Consider the following 22,320-nt stretch of genomic DNA (forward strand, 5'->3'; position numbering starts at 1 on the left):
CTCCAGAATAGACTTTTTTGTACTGAGCAGGGGGCTGATTTCGAGAGTGCAGGACACGGAGTACTCGGCCATTGCGATTTCGGACCATGCACCACACTGGGTAGAGGTAGAACTGGGGGAAGCACGGGACCAGCGCCCGTTGTGGCGCCTGGATGTGGGGCTGCTGGCGGACGATGAGGTGTGCGGAAGGGTCCGGAAGGGCATTGAGAGATATCTGGGCACGAACGACACGGGCGAGGTGAAGGTGGGGGTAGTCTGGGAGGCCCTGAAAGCAGTGATCAGAGGAGAGCTGATCTCCATAAGGGCACACAGAGAAAGGAAGGAGAGGCAGGAGAGGGAGAGACTGGTGGGGGAACTTATAGAAGTGGACAGGAGATATGCGGAGACACCAGAGGAGGGGCGGTTGAGGGAGCGGCGCAGTTTACAGGCCCAGTTTGACCTACTGACCACTAGGAAGGCGGAGACGCAATGGAGAAGGGCACAGGGTGCGGTCTATGAGTACGGGGAAAAGGCGAGCAGGATGCTAGCACACCAGCTGCGCAAGCGAGATGCAGCCAGAGAGATTGGGGGAGTGAGAGAGAAGGGAGGGAACGTAGTGCAGAAGGGGCAAGAGGTGAACGGGGTCTTCAGGGATTTCTACAGGGAATTGTACCGGTCTGAGCCGCCCAGGAGGAGGGGGGAATGGAGAACTTCCTCGATAGATTGAGGTTCCCAAAGGTCCAGGAGGAACGGGTGGAGGGGCTGGGGGCGCCGATAGAGCTGCAGGAACTAGTTAAAGGGATAGGCCAGATGCAGGCGGGGAAGGCGCCGGGGCCGGATGGGTTCCCGGTGGAATTTTATAAGAAGTATGTGGACTTGGTGGGTCCAGTGCTGGTGCGAGCCTTCAATGAGGCGCGAGAGGGGGGGGGCTCTGCCCCCGACAATGTCACAGGCCCTGATCTCCTTGATCCTGAAGCGGGACAAAGACCCTGTACAGTGCGGGTCCTACAGGCCTATCTCCCTCTTGAATGTAGATGCCAAACTGTTGGCAAAGGTCCTGGCAACCAGAATAGAGGATTGTGTGCCAGGGGTAATCCATGAGGACCAGACGGGTTTCGTAAAGGGACGACAACTTAACACAAATGTCCGGAGGCTGTTGAATGTAATTATGATGCCAGCAGTGGAGGGGGAGGCTGAGATAGTGGTAGCACTGGATGCGGAGAAGGCATTCGATAGGGTGGAGTGGGAATACCTGTGGGAGACGCTGGAACGGTTTGGGTTTGGGGAGGGATTTATCAAGTGGGTGAAGCTGCTGTATTCGGCCCCGATGGCGAGTGTGGTTACAAACGGGAGGAGGTCGGAGTATTTTGGGCTCCATCGAGGTACGAGGCAGGGATGCCCCCTATCCCCCTTACTATTTGCATTAGCGATCGAACCGTTGGCGATGGCACTGAGGGGTTCAGGGGGTTGGAGAGGACTGACAAGGGGAGGGGAGGAGCATCGGGTATCACTCTATGCGGATGATTTGTTGTTGTATGTGGCGGATCCGGAAGGGGGAATGCCGGAGGTAATGGAAATACTAGCGGAGTTTGGGGACTTTTCGGGATATAAATTAAATGTGGGTAAAAGTGAGGTCTTTGTGATACACCCGGGAGATCAGGGGGAGGGAATTGGGCGGCTCCCCTTTAAGAGAGCAGTAAAGAGCTTCAGGTACTTGGGGGTGCAGGTGGCAAGGAACTGGGGGACCCTCCACAAGCTGAACTTTTCAAGGCTGGTGGAGCAGATGGAGGAGGAGTTCAAGAGGTGGGACATGGTACCGCTGTCGCTAGCAGGGAGGGTGCAGTCAGTCAAAATGACGGTCCTCCCGAGGTTCTTGTTTCTGTTCCAGTGCTTGCCCATCTTCCTCCCCAGGGCCTTCTTCAAGAAGGTAACTAGCAGCATTATGGGCTATGTGTGGGCGCATGGCACCCCTAGAGTGAGAAGGATTTTCTTGGAACGGAGTAGGGACAGTGGAGGATTAGCGCTACCCAATCTTTCCGGATACGACTGGGCGGCGAACGCATCGATGGTGCGCAAGTGGGTGATGGAGGGGGAGGGGGCAGCTTGGAAACGTATGGAGAGGGCGTCCTGCGGCAATACAAGCCTGGGGGCGCTAGTAACGGCACCATGGCCGCTCCCCCCCACAAGGTATACCACGAGTCCGGTAGTGGCGGCCACCCTTAAAATCTGGGGGCAGTGGAGGCGACACAGGGGGGAAGTGGGGGGTCTGATGGCGGCGCCACTGAGAGGGAACCACAGATTTGTCCCGGGGAACACTGGCGGGGGATTCCAGAGCTGGCACAGGGCGGGCATCCGGCAACTGAGGGACATGTTCATAGAGGGGAGGTTTGCGAGCCTGGGAGAGCTGGAGGAGAAATTTGAGCTCCTTCCGGGGAACACGTTTAGATACCTGCAGGTGAAGGCATTTGCCAGACGACAGGTGGAAGAATTTCCCTTGCTTCCCGATGGAGGGGCGAGTGATAGGGTGCTGTCAGGGGCCTGGGTCGGAGAAGGGAAGGTCTCGGACATCTACAAAATAATGCAGGAGGTGGAGGAGGTACCGATAGAGGAGCTGAAAGACAAGTGGGAAGCGGAGCTGGGAGAGCGGATAGAAGATGGGACATGGGCGGATGCCCTAGAGAGGGTCAATTCGTCGTCGTCGTGCGCAAGGTTGGGCCTCATCCAATTTAAGGTGCTGCACAGAGCCCATATGACGGGGACTAGGATGAGTCGGTTCTTCGGGGGGGAGGACAGGTGTGTTAGGTGTTCGGGAAGCCCTGCGAACCATGTACATATGTTCTGGATGTGTCCGGCACTGGAAGAGTTCTGGGAGGGGGTGGCGGGGACGGTATCGAGAGTGGTGGGAACCAGGGTCAAACCAGGGTGGGGGCTAGCGATTTTTGGGGTTGGGGTGGAGCCAGGAGTACAGGAGGCAAGGGAGGCCGGAATATTGGCCTTTGCGTCCTTGGTAGCTCGGAGAAGGATCTTGATTCAGTGGAGGGACACAAGGCCACCAAGTGTTAACACCTGGTTAAACGACATGGCAAGCTTCATCCAATTGGAAAGAATCAAATTCGCCCTGAGAGGGTCGGTACAGGGGTTCTTCCAGCGGTGGCAGCCCTTCCTTGACTTTCTGGATCAGAGATAGGAACTGGAGGCCGAAACAGCAGCAACCCGGGGAGAAAAAGGGTGGGGGGGGGGGGGGGGGGGGGATAGCAACGAAGGGAGCACGTCAGCGGGGGGTCGCGGGCAATGACTGCCCGAGGCCATCGGCAGAAAGGGAAAAACGGTTTGGTTGCTAGACTGATAGCGCGGGGGGGGGGGGGGGGGGGGGGGGGGGGGAGGAGGAGGGAGGGTGGGGGGGTGCGCGCGGGGAGGGCGTGGGGAGGATTTTCCAGGGGGGACTTGTGGTGTTATAATTTAAAATGTAATAGGGGTAAATGTTTGTATCGAAAAATTTCAATAAAAATTATTTAAAAAAAAAAGATTGAAGCATTTGAAGCTTGATATTGATTTGTCAGCCTGGTTGGCACTTTAAGATGTGAAGGAACCATGTTTTTTTCCCTCTAAAAGATTTGTGAATGTGTTTTTTTCCCCTCACAGTTCCACACTTTCCATTGTCATTATAAGGCTTATCAGCTACGCGTATGGTACACATTGCATGAACAGACATGGAAGAGGCATGGACAGTATGAGGGCTATGGAGAGTGGTTGGGAGCATCAGTTGGCACTGACTAGGCTTGGAAGGTGCAAACGGGTAAGGTGATGGGGAGAAAGAAATTAGAGTATGAGTGGAAGCTAGCGGGAAATGTAAAAATGGATAGCAAGAGTTTCTACAGATATTTAAAAATGAAAAGTGTAAGTAAAGCGAGTGTTGGTCCTCCACAGAATGGGGAGTTAATAGTAGATAAGGAAACTGCAGATGAGATGAACAAATATATTGCTTCAGTCTTCATGAAAGAGTCATAGCTGTAAATCAAGAGGTGGAAGGGAGAAGGGAACTTGGTGAAATTACAATCACTAGTACTGAGTGAACTGATGGAGCTGCGGGCTGACAAGTCTCTGGGTCCCAATGGACATCCTAGGGTCTCAGAAAATATTGCTACTGAAGTAGTAGATGCATTTGTGTTAATTTTCCAAAATTCACTAGATTCTGTAACCATTCCATCAGATTACAAAGGGTGGCATGGTAGCACAGCGGTTAGCACTGTTGTTTTGCAGCACCAGGGTCCCAGGTTCGATTCCCACTTGGGTCACTGTCTGTGCGGAGTCTGCACATTTGCCCCGTGTCTGCGTGGATTTCCTCCGGTTTCCTCCCACTAGTCCCGAAAGACGTGCTGTTAGGTCATTTGGACATTCTGAACTCTCTCTCAGTATACCCGAATAGGTGCCGGAGTGTGGCGACAGTACACAATAACTTCATTGCAGTGCTAATGTAAGCCTACTTGTGACAATAATAAAAGATTATTATTAGCAAATGTGACTCCTCTATTAAAGAAGAAGGGGATACAAAAGCCAGGAAAACATAGGCCAGTTAGCTTGACATCTGTCATGGGGAAGGTGCTAGAACTGATCATTTAAGGAGGTTATAGCTGGAGATTTAGAAAAACTCAAGGTAAATCCAGAAGGCATTTGACAGGTGCCACCTCAAAGATTATTGCGGTAAATAAAAGTGAAGGATAGAAGATTGGCTGGCTCATAGTAAGCAGAGTATGCAAAAATAAGACATTTCTGATTGGTAGGATGTGACAAGTGGAGTCCCGCAGGAGTTTGTGCTGGGAATTCAACTTTTTACAATTTTTACCAATGATTTAGATGAGGGGTACAAAGGCACAGTATTGAAATTTGCAGATGACACATAGGTAGGAAAACATGCTGTAACAGTGACATAGCAAGATTGCAGACGGATATAGGTTGAGCGGGTATAAATCTGACTGATGGAGCACGTGGGAAAATATGCAGTTATTCACTTTAGCAGGAAGAATAAAAAGGCAGAATATTACTTAAACGGGGAACAACTGAAGAATTTCAAGGTGCAGAAGGATCCAGGTGTTGTGGTGCATGAGTCAAAGCATTACTATGCAGGTATAGCATGTAATTAAGAAGGCTAATAGAATGCTATCCCTTATTACTAGACTAATACCAGGAATGGGCAAGTTTGGAGAGGTCAGGTTTGTATCCACTCGAGTTTAGAAGTGTAAGAGGTGACTTGATCAAAACCTTTAATTTTTAAAATCCACAAACATGGAATTAAACCACTCAAACTTCAAGCTTTAATACGTGGCAATGTAATTTTTAAAATACTTGTTCAATGCTCTATAATAGGGGTACTGACAGGATGAATGTGGAGAGAATGTTTCCACTTGTCAGAGAACATAGAACTAGAGATCACTGTTTGAAAATAAGGGATCGAAGGGCAGCACGGTGGCGCAGTGGTAGCACTGGAGTCTCACAGCGCCGAGGTCCCAGGTTCGATCCCGGCTCTGGGTCACTGTCCGTGTGGAGTTTGCACATTCTCCCTGTGTTTGCGCGGGTTTCGCCCCCCCAACCCAAAGATATGCAAGATAGGTGGATTGAACATGCTAAATTGCCCCTTAATTGGAAAAAATGAATTGGGTATTCTAAAATTTATAAAAACAAAAAATAAGGGATCGCTCACGACAAGGAGACATTTGATGAGGAGCCGTTTTTTCTCTCAGAGAGTCGTGAGTCTCTGGAACTCTCTTCCTCAACAGGCAGTGGAAGTAGTATCTGAATATTTTTACGGCTGAACAGGATAGATTCTTAATCAACAAGGGAGTGAAAGATTATCAGCAGGTAGGCAGGAATGTGGGGTTGAAGTTACATTCAAATCAGCAATGATTTTATTGAATGGCAGATTAGGCTAAAGAGGCAGAGTGGGTCTCCTCCTGCTCCTATGGGTGCAATCTATGTGTCATTTCATCTGGTTTTGGCTTAGGGGCTCTCCCCAGCTCTGTCAGCGCATTCCCACCACTATCGTCAAATCGCGCCCTTAGTCACTTTTTTGGACCCTCGGAGTTTCTCGCCGATTTAGCCCACACTTAAATGTTTTTTCATCACTGGGGAGCTGAACTCAATGGCTAGTCCGGCTCCTTAGAGATTAGGCCACTATTTTGAAAGAATGATCTCAAACTGAGCTTGAGGGGCCCCCACACCACCCCACGAGCGGGCAATGTCACTCCCCACACACGTGAGCATTACTCCCACCCCCCACCCCGGAGTCAGGACACCCTGCTATGGGGTCGCTGAGGGTACCCCCTTTCTGGTTCCTCCCCCCCCCATCCTTTACAGGACCCCAGCACTTCTGGTTGCCCCTTCATACCCGCCCCCCCCCCTCCCCCCACCCGACGCTTCATACCCCCTCATCCCTCCTTTCATCGGCATGGTGCCCCTCAGAACTTAACTCTGGCCACCCTGGCACTGCCACCCTAGCAGTGTTCCTGTCAGGGTGTTACCCTGCTCTGTCCCTGACCATTCGTGGACCTCCAATGGCTTGGAAGAGCCCTCCCCTTCCCCCCAGGTGCCGTTCCCCCTGGCCCACATTTGTGCGGATTGTACTAATCGGTGCCCGGTTGGGGTCTCCTTGGGGGACCCAATAGGTGCCGGAAGTCGGTTAGGTCCAGCGTCAGCAAGGTTAAGTGGGTTCTTAAACCCACTTAGCTGTGCGAGACTGGGACTTCTGGTGGCGACTATGAAGGAGTAGGTCGCACATTTGGTGGCTCCCGTTTCGGTCAGACTTTTGGACCTTTTCCCCCGACTTTTTTGAGCTATTGAGCGTGGAACTGGAAAGCAGTACTGTAGTACTCAGGCACAGGACCCATACAGAATTGTATGGACCTAAGAAGCCAGAGGGACCGTTAACAGCAGATGAAGTAGTTGAGTAAGGGCACAGTGGAGGCTGTGAGAGGGACCAGCATGGCTGGTGTTCAGAGCAAGGTGCCGACAGCCCAGCCCACAATGGAGCAGCTACTGCAGACTATGCAGGAGGGCTTTTTGGCTCTGAGGCGTGACAACTTGGAGCCGCTACAGAAGTCGATTGACCAGATGGAAAAAAGGCTGGATGATCAGGCTGAGAAGCTCCAGCAGCTGGAGAAGTCAGTGGAGGAGCAGGCTGACTTTCAAACGGTGGCAGATGTGGAGATTCGGAGGTTGAGGACAAGCAAAAAGTGCTTCTGGAAAGGCTGGAGGACCTGGACAACAGATCTCGCCGGCAGAACATGAGAATTGTGGGCCTCCCGGAGGGGGCAGAGGGGCTGGACGCTGCCGCGTATGTGGAGGGTATGTTTCAGACGTTGCTGGGGAACAAGGTGTCTCCGCGCCCGCTGGTGGTGGACAGGGCACAAAGAGTGCAGGTGAGGCAGCCGCGACGAGGAGGTCCCCCATGAGCGATGGTAGTACATTTTCATAGGTACCTGACCAAGGAATGGGTGCTGCAACGGGCAAAGAGCACACAAAGCTGTACTTGGGACAATACCACACTGCGTGTTTACCAAGATTTGAGCGCTGAGGTGTCCAGGAGGAGGGTAGGCTACAGGCAGGTGAAGGAGATACTGTATAAAAACAAGGTGAAATTCAGGCTGCTTTTTCCGGCGCGACTGTGGGTTATGTATGAGGGTCGGCACCACTATTTCGAGGAACCCGAAGAGACGATGGACTTCGTTAAGAAGCAAGGGCTGGCCCTGAGCTGAGGGCGTTTGGACTCATGTTAGAACTTTTAAGTATATGTGGTGTCTCTCCAGTTTTGAAAATTGCCTGCATGTTTGGGTCCGTTTTTGTCGTTTCTTTTTTCGACCTTTTTAGGGGGTTGGAAGGTGGTGGGGATGTGGTTTTTTTTGTGTGGTTTACTTGAATGCTTCCTTTTTGGGCTCTTTGATTAGTTGGAGTTTGGTTGGGGGAAGATAATAAAGAAAACAGTTAAAAGGGTTGGGTTAAGATGGATGCTTCAGGGGAATTTTGTGCAATCTTTTTCTGTGTCTGTATGGGAAGGACTGAGAGTGCCTGCTATTTCTTATCTCTTTTTTTCTTGTTTAACTTGAATTGTGTTACTCTGGGGGTTGTTTGTAACTTGTATAGAGTGTTTGCTTGAGTAGGGCTGATCTGGGGAAGTGGTATGGATGGGTTGGGGGAGGGGTGACTGGGAACAATGGGTGGGAGACATGCTAGCGCCGAGGCTGGGAGCACCAGGCTAGCTGAGTGGGGCTTGTCAATGGAGGCCGAGGTGGGGGATTGTGCATATAGTTAGATTAGAGCAGGGGTTAGGTGATAGGATGGTGTTGCTGGGGGGGTGGGGGGTGGGGGGGGGGGGGGGGGGGGTTCGCTCTGCTGGCGGGGATGGAAACTGGGCATGGCAACAGTGAGGGAAAGAAAAAGGAAAAAAAAAACTGTGCGAGACTGAGTCCAACCCATTGTGGGCATGACCCAGATCGCAACGTCTCACGAGATCTGGTTAGATCTTGCTAGGTAATGGCCATCAGCAATCCCGGGGGGCGGGACCGTCCCGGCATTTACCGACCGTATCCTTCTCCGATTCCAGCGTGTCATGGCTGGCAGATCTACATGGTTGTAGGAATTGAACATAAAAGGATGCTATGCTTCAGTTATGCAGGGCTTAGTGAGACGACATCTTGAATACTGTGTCGTATTATAAATAATAATAATCTTTATTGTCACAAGTAGGTTTACATTAACACTGCAATGAAGTTACTGTGAAAAGCCCCTAGTCGCCACATTCCGGCACCTGTTCGGGTACTCAGAGGGAGAATTCAGAATGTCAAAATTACTTAACAGCACGTCTTTCAGGACTTGTAGGAGGAAACCCGAGTACCCGGACACAGGGAGAACGATTGGTCTCCTTATTTAAGGATGTAAATCCATTGGAGGCAATTCAGTGGAGGTTTACTAGATTGATAGCTGGAATGAGCAGGTTGTCTTATGACGATAGGTTGGACAGACAAGGCTTGTTTCCACTGGATTTTAGAAGAGTGAGGGGTGACTTGATCCTGAACAATTGACATGTTGGATATGGAAAGGGTAGACGCTTGTGGGCAACTCCAGAACTAGGGGGCACTGTTTTAAAATTAGGGAGCACCCCTTTCGGACAGAAATTAGGTGAAATTTTCTCTCGGAGGGTTGTGCAAATTTGGAACTATGCCTCAGGTAATGGAGGCGAATTAACTGAATATTTTAAGGCGGAAGTAGATTAACTGCTTCAGGCGATGGAGGCTGGGTAATTGGATATTTTTAAGGCGGAGGTAGATTGACTAAATAAGAATCTAAGGTTTGTGGGGGGGTAGATAGGAATGAGGAATTCAAAACATGAACAGATCAACCATGATCTTATTGAATGATGGAGCAGGCTTGAGAAGCTGAATGGCCTACTACAGCTCCTATTTTGTACCTTCATATGAAAGGGAATAAAAGGAATTTGGAATAGAATGTTACATGGCATTTGGACTGTTGTTTGTGTGAACAATCAGCAATACAGGAAACCAGAAAAGGCAACATATAGCTTGAAAAGTTACAATATTTTTGTGTTTTATTTAATTTCATTGCATTATTTTAATCACAATAGATAGCATATCACTTACTGCCCCTTTTAGTTTAATTTTAACAGAGGAACAAAATTTGATTAATGAAAGCCGACAAAATTCAGAATACGTTTGTTGATCAAGATATTTGTTCTTAAAAATTTGCATTGCACCAGGCAAAAATCTCATAAAACTTTAGTTTTTTGGGAAGGAGTCCTGCCATATCCTTGCATATCCAATTGCAAATTAAATGTCCTCCCTCATAGATTGGCACAGAAATAGCCAGGAATTACAACACAGAAGTGGTCCTACTTTTTTATCCTCCATTAGAAGTCAACAATTTATTCATTCATTCATTTACAGGGGCCTGTCCGCTCAGTTGACGAGATGGCTAGCAGTGTTCAGATTAATACCAACAACAGTTTGACTACAGTTCCAGCTGAGGTAGACTTGGGATGTAAGAAACTTCAGAGATTCATGAACACAGCCCAGTCCATCACGCGAACCCGCCTCCCATCCATTGAGTACGTCTATACCTCCCGCTGCCTTGGGAAAGCGGACAGCACAATCAAAGACCGCTCTCACCCACAGTATTCACCCTTCCAACTTCTTCCATTGGGCAGGAGATGCAAAAATCTGAGAACACGCACCAACAGATTCAAAAACGGCTTCTTCCCCACTGTTACCAGACTCCTGAATGATCCTCATATGGATTGAACTGATCTCTTCAAACATCTTTTCTACTGAGTAATACTGCTCTCCTGTATGCTTCAACCGATGCCTGTGTCTAATTAATAATAATTTAATCATCTTTATTGTCACAAGTAGGCTTACATCAACACTCCAATGAAGAAGGGCAGCACAGTGGCCCAGTGGTTAGCACTGTTGCCTATGGCGCTGAAGACCCGATTTAGATCCCAGCACAGGGTAACTGTGTGGAGTTTGCACTTTCTCCCCTTGTCTGCGTGGGTTTCACCCCCACAACCCAAAGATGTGCAGAGTAGGTGGATTGGCCACACTAAATTGCCCCTTAATTGGAAAAAATAATAATTGGGTATTCTAAATTTATTAAAGAAAAGTAAAACACTCCAATGAAGTTATTGTGGAAAAACCCCGAATCGCCACATTCCGGCACCTGTATGTGGTATCCGGGTACACAGAGGGATAATTCAGAATGTCCAAAGTACTTAACAGCATGTCTTTCAGGACTTGTGGGAGGAAACTGGAGCACCCGGAGGAAACCCACACAGACACAGGGAGAACGTTCAGACTCTGCACAGACAGTGACCCAAGCCAGGAATCGATCCTGGAACCCTGGCGCTGTAAAGCAACAGTGCTAACCACTGTGCGACCATGCCGCCGTATTTACATTGTGTATTTATGGACATTCAGTTTCTTTCATGTATGCAATGATCTGTCTGGACTGTACGCAGAATAATACTTTTCACTGTACATCGGTACACGTGACAAAACAAATCTGAAAAACGTACCTCCTCGACCTCCCCAAAAGTGGGAGAATAAGCAGGCAATTCACCAATGACCTGCCATCATGCAGTGCACACATGAATGAATGGCAAACAAGCAGATCACATTTAACCACCATGTTCCCATATTCCTTCATCCATTTATCCAAACTATCTAAACCTTGAACACTGACAGTTTCTGCATCAACCACAAAATGAATTCCAGTATATCACCAAACTCTATGAAGTATCTCCTATCTTGTCATTGTCGATTGTCGTAAATACCTTGTACAGTATGCCAAAGATATTTTAAAGGCCTTCCATGATTGAAAACAACTATTTGCTCTTTCAGTCAAAAGTTCCAGACAAACTTGGGGTAATTAAAGGGAATGTTGCTAACGCCAGGCACAGCTCTTCAGTACTTTCCCCCCTTGCCATTAAAGATGAGTCAAATAACAAAAAAGTTAGTAATTTAGAAGAAATGTAATTCTGGGAAGGTACATCATTGCACCATAGAATCAAATTCTCATCAAGGAATTCAGGCCTTAAAAGGCTACAAAAAACAAGCCTAGAATAAAATGTGGAATATGAATATTCCTTATTTAAAGTTAATTTAATCCAGGAGTGATTTGTTTTTAATTCATTCATGGTACTTCCCATCCCTAATTGCCCTTAAATTTAGTGGCTTGCCAGGCCATTTCAGAGGGCAGTTAAGAATCAACCACATCACTGGAGTCACATGTAGGCAAGACCAGGTTGGCAGATTTCCTCCCCTAAAGGACATTAGTGAACCAGATGGGTATTTACGACAATGACTTTTAATTCCAGAATTCTATTCAATTCAAATTTCACCACCTGTCATGGAAAAGGCAAAGGGACTGGTAATATGTTAAAAAAAAACAAAGTATTTGCACAAAGCGCTTGTTTTTTAAAAATTAATTTACAAGATGTGGGTCTCACTGGTTAGGCCAGCATTTATTGCCCATCCCTAGTTGCCCTTCAGAAGGTGCTGCTGGGCTGCCTTCTTTAACCGCTGCAGTCTCAGAGGTGTTGGTACACACACTGTGCTGTTAGGGAGGGAGTTCCAAGATGTTGTCCCAGCGAGAGTGCAGGAACATCAATATATTTCCAAGTCAGGGTGGTGCGTGACTTGGAGGGGAACTTGCAGGTGGTGGCGTTCCCACGTATCTGCTGCTCTTGTCCTTCCAGATGGTAGTGGTCATGGGTTTGGAAGGTGCTGTCTAAGGAACCTTGGTTACTGCAGTGCATCTCGTAGATGGAACACACAGCAGAGACTGTTCACCAATGGTGGAGGGTTCGAATGTCTGTGGAAGGGGGAGCAATCAAATCAGCTGCTTTGTTCTGCGTGGTGTTGAGCTTCTTAAGTGTTGTTGGAGCTGCACTCATTCAGAGTAGGAAGTTTTCCATTATACTCCTGACTTATGCCTTGTCGATGGTGGACAGGCTTTTGGGGGGGGGGGGGGGGGGGGGGGGGGGGGGGGGGGGTCAGGAAGTGACTTATTTACCGTAGGATTCCTGGCCTTTGACCTGTCCTGGTAGCCACAATATTAATATGGTTAGTCCAATTCAGTTTCTGAGCAATGGTAACCCCAGGATGTTGATTGTGGGGGGGGTTCAGCAATGGTAATGCCATTGAATGACATGGGGCGATGGTTAGATCCTCTCTTGTAGGAGATGGTCACTGCCTTGCACTTGTGTGGCGTGGATGTTACTTGCCACTTGTCAACCCACGCTTGGATATTGTCCAGGTCTTGCTGCATTTGGACATGGACTGCTTCATTATCGGGGGAGTCGAGAATGATGCTGAACATTGTGCTGTTATCTGCAAACATCCCTACTAACCTTATGATGGAAGGGAGGTCATTGATGAAGCAGCTGTAGATGGTTGGGCCTAGGACACTACCCTGAGGAACTCCTGCAGTGATGCCCTGGAGCTGAGATGATTGACCTCCAACCACCAAAACCATCTTTCTCTGTGTCAGGCCTTACTCCAACCAGTGGAGAGTTTTCCCCTGATTCCCATTGACAACAGTTTAGCTCAGGCTCCTTGATGCCACACTCGGTCAATGATGTCTTGATGTCAAGGGCAGTCACATTCACCTCACCTCTGGCATTCAGCTCTTTTGTCCATGTTTGAGCCATGGCTGTAAACTGGCGGACCCTGGCGGAACCCAAACTGAGCATCCATGAGCAGGTTATTGAGTATGAATGGTAAAATAACGAACAGCTCTGCCATGTCATATTCAAGTCAAAGCAGTTATCTCCATGCTTAATCAAGTAGTCATGATCGAGGAAGGACAGATGAAGAAATGCAGTATGAACCAAGAATAAATAATCTTTGGAAACTCTTGAAATATTAAGCTGTATGTCTAGGTCCAAGTGTATCATTTCTTTCCAAGTTATTAAACTAGGTAGGTTTATAATGGCTCAGTAAAATGCATCAATAAAAATCTAATACTCGGGGAAAAATGGATTACAATGATTTATATTATCAGTTCCTGGTCTCGCTAACGAACAAGCCACATAAAAAGGCAGCAGGATTCTCCAGCTGCATTTACCTGGGCAGCGCACCCTTGCTGGCAGCGTGATTCTCCATTCCTGCCACCTGCCAATGGGATTTTCCATTGTGGCCATCCCACGCTGCCGGCGCAAAGGAGATCCTCGCTGGCGGAGAATCCGGCTGAGGGTCTTTGTTGTGTAAACACCAGAGTATAATCTGCTGATATTGGAAATAAAAGACATGGAATGCCTCATGGGGCTGGTTTAGCACAGGGCTAGATCGCTGGCTTTTAAAGCAGACCAAGGCAGGCCAGCAGCACGGTTCAATTCCCGTACCAGCCTCCCCGAACAGGTGCCGGAATGTGGCGACTAGGGGCTTTTCACAGTAACTTCATTGAAGCCTACTCGTGACAATAAGCGATTTTCATTCCATTTCATTTCATGTATCACTCGAAGCAGAAGAAAGTTGATAGAACCAATGTATTTGTTGTACTCAGATCCACAAGTGGATTTTAATTGTGCTATAAAGGCAAATAATGTTTTTAGAATATGGGATTGGTTTTGACTGTGCAAGTTACTTGATGTCATTTGATTTCACACTATTGCTCTTCCTAAACACAGTAACATTCTATTTGTCTTGTCCATCTTTGCAATACATCATGACACCATGTTCAATATTTAGGCAGATCTCCACACTGCATTACTGCAGCACCTGGTTCAATATTCTTATCTCCATTTTCTAAAACAGAATATAGAAGCACCAGAGAAGGTGAAAATAAAAATTTACACAGATCCAAGAGATTCTAACTATCAGGAAACCGTTGAACTTGGCTTCGGGTTCTTTCCTCTAGAGAGGAGAAGGAAAATCGAAAAGTTTAGTATCACATCGAATCTCAGATGCCATCTGTTCTTGAGCAACTTCACAATTGGTCCATCAAGAAGAAATGCACCTTAATTCCAATAAGTTCACGACCTTCGATATCTATATTGCTCAAAACAAACTGACTCCTCAGTCTGTCACTGAGCATCATAACACCGTCAACTGTTGAGTAAATTTATCCAGGCAGTTCTAAAATGGGATGTACATGGTACCTGTCAGTCCTATTGTTAAGCAAGCTAATGTGCTTTAGAAACTGAAACACCATTCCCTCTCAAGTCATTGTGTTGAAAGCATTTTAAATCCTTTGTTCTCCCCGTACTGGAATATAGGGCACCAGTGTGGTTGAGCGGAAGGACAAAGCAGCAAACAAGGCCAGTCAGAAAAGGGCTTGCAGAGTCTTTCTTGGACCTGACTACCGTAGTTGATTTTAAATAAATAAACCTATGAGGAATAAATGAATGAAATGAACCTTTAATGAGAGGCGAGGGGTGACCTAATAAAGGTCTTAAAAATTAAGAAGGGATTCAATAGGGCAGAAGTAGAGAAGATATTTCCACTTGAAATGAAAATCGCTTATTGTCACGAGTAGGCTTCAATGAAGTTACTGTGAAAAGCCCCTAGTCGCCACATTCCGGCGCCTGTATGGGGAGGCTGGTACAGGAATTGAACCGTGCTGCTGGCCTGCCTTGGTCTGCTTTAAAAGCCAGCAATTTAGCCCAGTGTGCTAAACCAGCCCCACTTGTGGGGCTATCCAAAATTAGGGGTCATATTGATAGTCAGCAATAAATGTAACAAGGAACTGAAGAGATTTTGTTTCGGTATTGAAAATATGGAACTCACTACCTAGCATATGGGAGTGGATAGAGAAGCAGGATAAGTATGTGAGGGAGAAAAAGATAGAAGGGTGTCCTGATTTGGATACAATGAGATGAGGCTTGTGCAGAACATAATGCAGGTAAAGGCCAGTTGGGTTGAATTACTGCTTTTTCCTTATAAAGTAAATGCAATATACTTTCTTTATTTTAATTTTTTAAATCCACAAAAATGGAATTAAAATACTCAAACTTCAAACTTTAATCCATGGCAATGTAATTTTAAAAATACTTGATAAGCAACAATGCTCTATAATTCTCCAAACCTTCCTAGTATTCTTTTCCATTGGTATGAATTGTCAACTGAAGTAAACGGTAACTCAGAAGGTTCTCCTTCAAGACCCACTCCTGAATTTTAATCGATGCAGGCACTTTCTTACAACGTTGGAGGACTGTATTGCTAGAAGAGCGGAAAATGACAAATATGATACTCCTATTCAAAAGATGCAAGGACGACAGTCCCAGTAACTACAGGCTGTTCAATTTATCAATGATGAGCAAGGTTTTAGAAACATTAACCAGAGAGAAAGAAAATCAATGGATGTTTAAGTTAATCAAGGATTGCCAACATGGATTTCATTATGTTTTGTTAACCTAATCAAATATTTTGATGCAGTACCAGAGAAGGTTGACAAAGAAACATTATCTTGGATAGTTTGTTGGATGTTGTCCATATAGATTTTAAGAAAGCATATGACAAAGTACTGCATAAAAGGTCTGGTTAAAAAAAGTGATGCTCATGAAAGATGGTTCAGTGTCAACTTGGAATTTATCAAATTCTGAAGAACAGAAATAGAGGATTGGTTAGCTAACAGGAAACAGAATAGACAAAATGGGTCATCCCCGGGTTGGAAGGATGTAAACAGTGGTAGATCACAGGAATCAGTGCTGCAGCCTCAACTACTTACAATCTACATCAATGACTTGGATGAAGGAACCAAATGTATGGTTGATAAATTTGTTGGCGATACAAAGATATGTCGGAAAGTAAGTTGTGAAGAGAATATAAGGGATATCATTAGGTTGAGTGAGTGAGTAGCAGATGGAGTATTTTGTGGGAAAATGTGAACTTGTCCACTTTTGCATGAAGAATAAAAAACATTATTTTATTTCATTGGAAAGATATTGCGAAACTTTTCTGTACCAAGAGATCTATGTGCTCTGGTACATTAATCACAGAAAGTTGGCATACAGGCAGAGCAAGTTATTAGGAAAACAAATGGAATGTTGTTACTCATTGCAAAGAGGAATGGGATATAAAGTAGGGATAAAAGCAAAATACTGTGGATGCTGGAAATCTGAAAGAAAAATAGAAAATGCTGGAAAAACCCAGCAGGTCTGGCAGCATCTGTGGAGAGAGAAACAGAGTTAACATTCCAAGTTTGTATGACAGATCAGAACATTAACTCTCCACAGATACTGCCAGACCTGAGTTTTTCCAGCATTTTCAAGTTGTATAAAAGTCCAGATAATAATAATAATCGCTTATTGTCACAAGTAGGCTTCAATGAAGTTATTGTGAAAAGCCCCTAGTCCCCACATTCCGGTGCCTGTTCGGGGAGACCAGTACGGGAATTGAACCCGCACTGCTGGTATTGTACTGCATTACATGCCAACTGTTTAGCCCACTGTGCTAAACCAGTTCTGCTACAGTTGTATAGGGTATTAGTGAGACCACATCTAGGAGGTACCATTGTTCAGAGGAAACATGAAACTAAGGTCCTATCTGCCCTCAAGAGATGAACAAAAGATTCCATTAAAAGCTAAAAGGTTTCATAGAATTTACAGTGCAGGAGGCCATTCGGCCCATCAAGTCTGCACCGGCTCTTGGAAAGAGCACCCTACCCAAGCCCACACCCCCGCCCTATCCCCATAACCCAGTAACCCCACCCAATACTATGGGCAATTTTGGACACCAAGGGCAATTTAGCATGGCCAATCCATCTAACCTGCACATCTTTGGATGGGAGCTTCTCATAGTAACAAGAGTATTGCAGCACAGAATGAGGCCCATTTTCCAGCACTTGGTCCATAACCTTGTATGCTGTGGCATTTCAAGTGCTCAGCTAACTCCTTCTTAAATGCAATGAGGGCTCCCAGCTCCACCACCCTTTCAGACAGTGAGTTCCAGATTTCCACCATCCTCTGACTAAAAAAGTCTTTCCTCAAATCCCCTCTAAATCTTCTGCCCCGTATCTTAAAACCATGCCCCCTGGTTATTGACCCCTCTACTAAGGGGAAAGTTATTTCCTATCTACACTATCTCAGTCTCTGATTTTGTACACCAGGATCAGGTCCCTCCCCAGCTTTCTCTGCTCAAAAGGAAAACAACGCCAGCCTAACTTGTCTCTTCATAGCTGAAATCCTCCAGCCCAGGCAGCATCCTGATGAATCACTGCTGCACCCTCTCTAGTGTAATCACATCCTTCCTAGTATGATGCCAGAACTGCACATAGTACTCCTGCTGTGCCTAATGTGTTTTATTCAGCTCCATCACAACCTCCCTATTATACTCTGTGCCTCAGCTAATAAAGGCAAGTATCCCATATCCCATTCTTAACCACCTTATCTACCTGTCTTGCTTCCTTCAGAGATCTATGGACATGCATTCCAATGTCCCTCTGACCCTCTATACTTCCCAGCATCTTATCATTCATTGTGTATTTCCTTGCCTATTTTGCCCTCCCAAAATGCATTACCTCACATTTCTATTGATCTCCCGATAAACATTTATAAAAAAAATTTAAAGGCTTGCATTTTTACAGTAACTTTCAGGATGTCACAAAACACTTAATAAACAATGGAGTACTTTTGGTGAATTAGAATCATGGAAGCCAATTAAAATATGTTATTTTATGATAGGTGGAATGGTTTTAATGACTTGTTTCCGCTAGAACATAGAACATAGAACAGTACAGCACAGAACAGGCCCTTCGGCCCTCGATGTTGTGCCGAGCCATGATCACCCTACTCAAACCCACATATCCACCCTATACCCGTAACCCAACAACCCCCCCCCTTAAACTTACTTTTTTTAGGACACTACGGGCAATTTAGCATGGCCAATCAACCTAATCAACATCTTTGGACTGTGGGAGGAAACCGGAGCACCCGGAGGAAACCCACGCACACACGGGGAGGACGTGCAGACTCCGCACAGACAGTGACCCAGCCGGGAATCGAACCTGGAACCTGGGACCCTGGAGCTGTGAAGCATTTATGCTAACCACCATGCTACCGTGCTGCCCACAAGTTTAGAGTTTAGAAGAGTCAGGGGTGACTTGATTGATGTATATAATGTCACAATCCCCTGGGCGAGTGCGCAGTCAATTTCAGCCCCACTTGACCCGGAGTTGCCAATCAAGTGGAATTAGATGTTATTTTAAAATATCTGAGGACCTAGACTGAGCCCAATAAACTGCAGTCACCACCAGTTTTGTAAATTTAACACAAATAACCTTTTATTATTTAACAGTAATATAATTAAACTCCACAAAAGTGTACGTAACTACCGAAAATCCCTTTCCAACTCGCCCCACTCTATAAACACACACACACAAACATATAAACACACACACAAACAACATGGAGGGAAATGGTGGTGGAGAGGGAAGAAAAACGATGATAAAATAGAAAAGATAAAATATCTCCAATGCACTATGATAGTTTTCAGTTAAAGTCTTTCAGGAGTTCAAGCTTACACTTTCTTCCTTTTAAGCTTGAAAAGGTTTTCTCTGGCAAGGCTGTCTATTTTCTTTGTGGATTCAAGATCATTTCAACTATACAGCAAAAATGTGCCAGGCACTCACTGGTTTTAGAACAATAAAGCAGTCCTTTACTTCAACACAGAGAGTTCCTTGTTCATGGTCTAATCACTTCTGACCAACTCTCTTAGAAGCATCCCACAGGAACCAATCACTGACTGTTATCAGCGAGAACACTGTCCCTGGCCAATCCACAGATTTCCAGCCAGCCAATCAAACTGACTTAATCCAAAGATGGTCCTTCCCTCAGCACTGACGAGTCTGTGTTCTCCTCTCCAAAAACAAATCCTGGAACACACTGTCCTGACCAGCAGGCTGCCTCGGTATAAGTGCACTGCTTAAAGGGGCGTGGACCAAAAAATAAATAAAACCAAAGAAATACAAACAAAGGGAAATCAAAAGGAATAACTCCAACAATAAGATCCTGAACAGCATTGACAAGTTGGACATTGAAAGGATGTTTCCTCTTGTGAGTGAGCCCAGAACTGGGAGACACTTTTAAAATTAGGAGTTGCCCTTATAAAACAGATATGAGAATTGTTTTCTCTCAGGATCATGAACTTTGGACCTCCACCTCAGAAACAGTGGAAGAGGGATCACTGAATATTATTAAGGCAGAGGTACATAGACCCTTGTTGGGCAAGGGAATCAGAGGCTTTCGGAGGTGGTTGGGGTGTGTGGAACTCAACACAAATAGATCATCCATGATCCTACTGAATGGCAGAACAGGCTTAAGGCAGCCTATTGATCCCAATTCATATGCTGCAAAAGGCAATCTACCACAAAAGCAATGTTATAATACCCGGGTAATCAGTGTTTGGGATGTGGTACAAAAGATAAACATAGGTCTGAGTCCAGCTAGGGAAAACACATGTTCTTCATCAGTGGCACAAAATCTTGACATCTTCCTGTGAACGCAGACAGGGATTTGGTTCAACATCTCATCAGAAAGTCTGCACCTGTCAAGTTAGGGCTACCTCACTAGAGCAATGAACCATCAGCTTAGATTTTTGTACTCAAGCCTCCGGAGCATGACTTGAACACCCTTCCCTCAATGAGCACACCCTCCTACAACTTTTAATCATTTGTCTCACATTTTAAATTTGTGGAACCGCCCTGTGTGAAAATTACATGCCACATTTACTTCTATTACAACACTTCAAAAGTGCATCATTGGCCGTGAGGTACATTAACATGAATGCAACTTTGCTCCTTTTTCTTTGCTCGGATTGTTTAATGCCCTTTGACAAAAAAAGTGTTACTGCGTGTTGCTTCCATAGTGAACCCATCATGGCACATCCTTAACCCAGTTACCAAAAACATACATAAACCACTCAAATTAATCCACCGAGGACAAACTCATACTTTTAACCCCACTTCCGCAGTCACTAATTTGTTTTAATGCAGATCAACAAAAAACAATTTTGAAAACGAGATGAAAAACACACACACACACACAATGGTCATTTGAATATGGGTGGCAACATGGCACCGTCTAAAAACACTGGAACTTTAAATGCCTTTGTTGGACAGATTGCATCAAGGAACTCACACTGCGGGGTGATTGGGAAGGAGGAAAATCCTTGCAGAATTTCCACCTTCTTGCAGCGAACACCCACCACATTGCAAAGCTATTTCATCCAGGGGATTCCTAAGCCTCCCCACCCCGCCCCGCCCCTTGACATCCCCAAGGGGGTTGTCAGTACCTTTTTGGCGCCGACGGCTCCATGGTTGTGATGACGCCTTTTAAACGCGCGACGGTTGAGACGGCAGTTGCGATGGTTCAACTTTCAAACCGCCATCGTTCCGGCGGCAGCTGCCAACCACTCGCCCGGCTCGCCTGTGACGTCACGGCACGCGCGCCTCCCCACAAAAACCCAGACTGCTGCTTGAAGCTGCGGCCGCGGAACCGCCCCGCCCTCAACCCATCCCATTGGCCCCGGCGCCAGAGAGCACCCGCGCCGCTGCGCCATCTGTGTGGCCTCGAGCAGCTGTCAATCATCCGACGCGAATGAGGGAGCAGTTGGCTGGGCAGATGACGGCCGGTGCCCTCTGACCTTTAAGCACCCCGCCCCGCAGACTCCTGTTGGTGGTGGAACATGTCCATTATCACGGAGCCCCGCCTTCCCAGTGGTCAATCAGAAAGCAGATGGGATCCTCAATGCACATTGTGGGATTCATGACAACAACTTCCCCCCCTCCCCATTTCCTTTAATTCTTATGATGGGAGCCTCGCTGGGAAGACCAGCATTTGTTGCCCATCCCTAATTGCCCCTTGAGATGGTGGTATTGAGCCACCTTCTTGAACTGCAGTGGCCCATGTGGTGGAGGTACACCCACTGTCAGGGAGGGACTTCCCAGATTTTGGCCCAGCGACAGTGAATGAATGGCCGATATATTTCCAAGTCAAGATGGTGAATTGTTTGGGGGGGGGACGTCCAAGAGGTGGTGTTCCTGAGTATCCGAAGATGTGCATGTTAGGTGGATTGGCTATGCTAAATTGTCCGTTAGTGTCCAAAGGTTAGCTGGCGTTACTGGGATAAGTTGGGCTGTGGGCCTAGGTCTTTTGCAGTCATTGCAGATGCATTGGGCTGAATTGCCTAACCCTACACTGAAGCGATTCTATGATTCTACACTCTTAAGGTTGGCCTTGTTGAAGTCTCCGGCCACGATGAACAAGGCCTGCGGGTGTTCTGTTTCGTAGTTGTTTATAACTGTGTACAGTTCGTCCAGTGCCTTCCTCACTTCTGCCTGGGGTGGGACTTAGACCGCTGTGATAATGGCTGAAGTGAACTCACGGGGAAGATAGTATGGGCGGCATTTCACGGTCAGGTATTCCAGGTCCAGCGAGTAGTAGGTCGCCAGGGTCGCCACATCCAAGCACCAGGAGGAGTTGATGAGGAGGCATACCCCTCCACCCGTTGCTTGCCTGATGACGCGGTGCGGATCGTCTGGTGAATTGAGAAGCCTTCAGGTTGTATGGCACAGTCCAGTGAGGCGGGGGTGAGCCAAGTCTCTGTGAAACAGACCACACAGCAGTCTCTTACTTCCCTCTGAGAAATAAGTCTGACGTTACGTTAATCCAGCTTGTTTTCGATCGCTTGGACGTTTGCCAGCAGTATGCTGGGGAGAGGAGATTTGAAACCGCGTTGCTTCAGTCTAACCTGAAGACCGCCACGTTTCCCTCACTTCCTCGGTCGGCGGCTGCAGCTGGATAATCCTGGGATCCGATGGAAGAAGTTTGACCTTGTGGAA

At 46.7% G+C, this 22,320-nt stretch overlaps 1 protein-coding gene across 1 annotated transcript in view; it reads right to left on the reverse strand.

Moving 5' to 3' along the window:
* The window catches only part of stk3 (serine/threonine kinase 3 (STE20 homolog, yeast)), a 448,024-nt gene extending 427,089 nt beyond the window's left edge, over nucleotides 1-20,935 (reverse strand). Inside the window, exon 1 of the mRNA XM_038808612.1 lies at nucleotides 20,772-20,935. Within this exon, the coding sequence (XP_038664540.1) occupies nucleotides 20,772-20,794 (23 nt within the window). The 5' untranslated portion in view covers nucleotides 20,795-20,935. The remainder of the gene's footprint in view (nucleotides 1-20,771) is intronic.
* Between the last annotated feature and the right edge of the window lie 1,385 nt (nucleotides 20,936-22,320).

This window comes from Scyliorhinus canicula, chromosome 10 (assembly GCF_902713615.1).
Source record: "Scyliorhinus canicula chromosome 10, sScyCan1.1, whole genome shotgun sequence".
Lineage (NCBI taxonomy): Eukaryota > Metazoa > Chordata > Chondrichthyes > Carcharhiniformes > Scyliorhinidae > Scyliorhinus > Scyliorhinus canicula.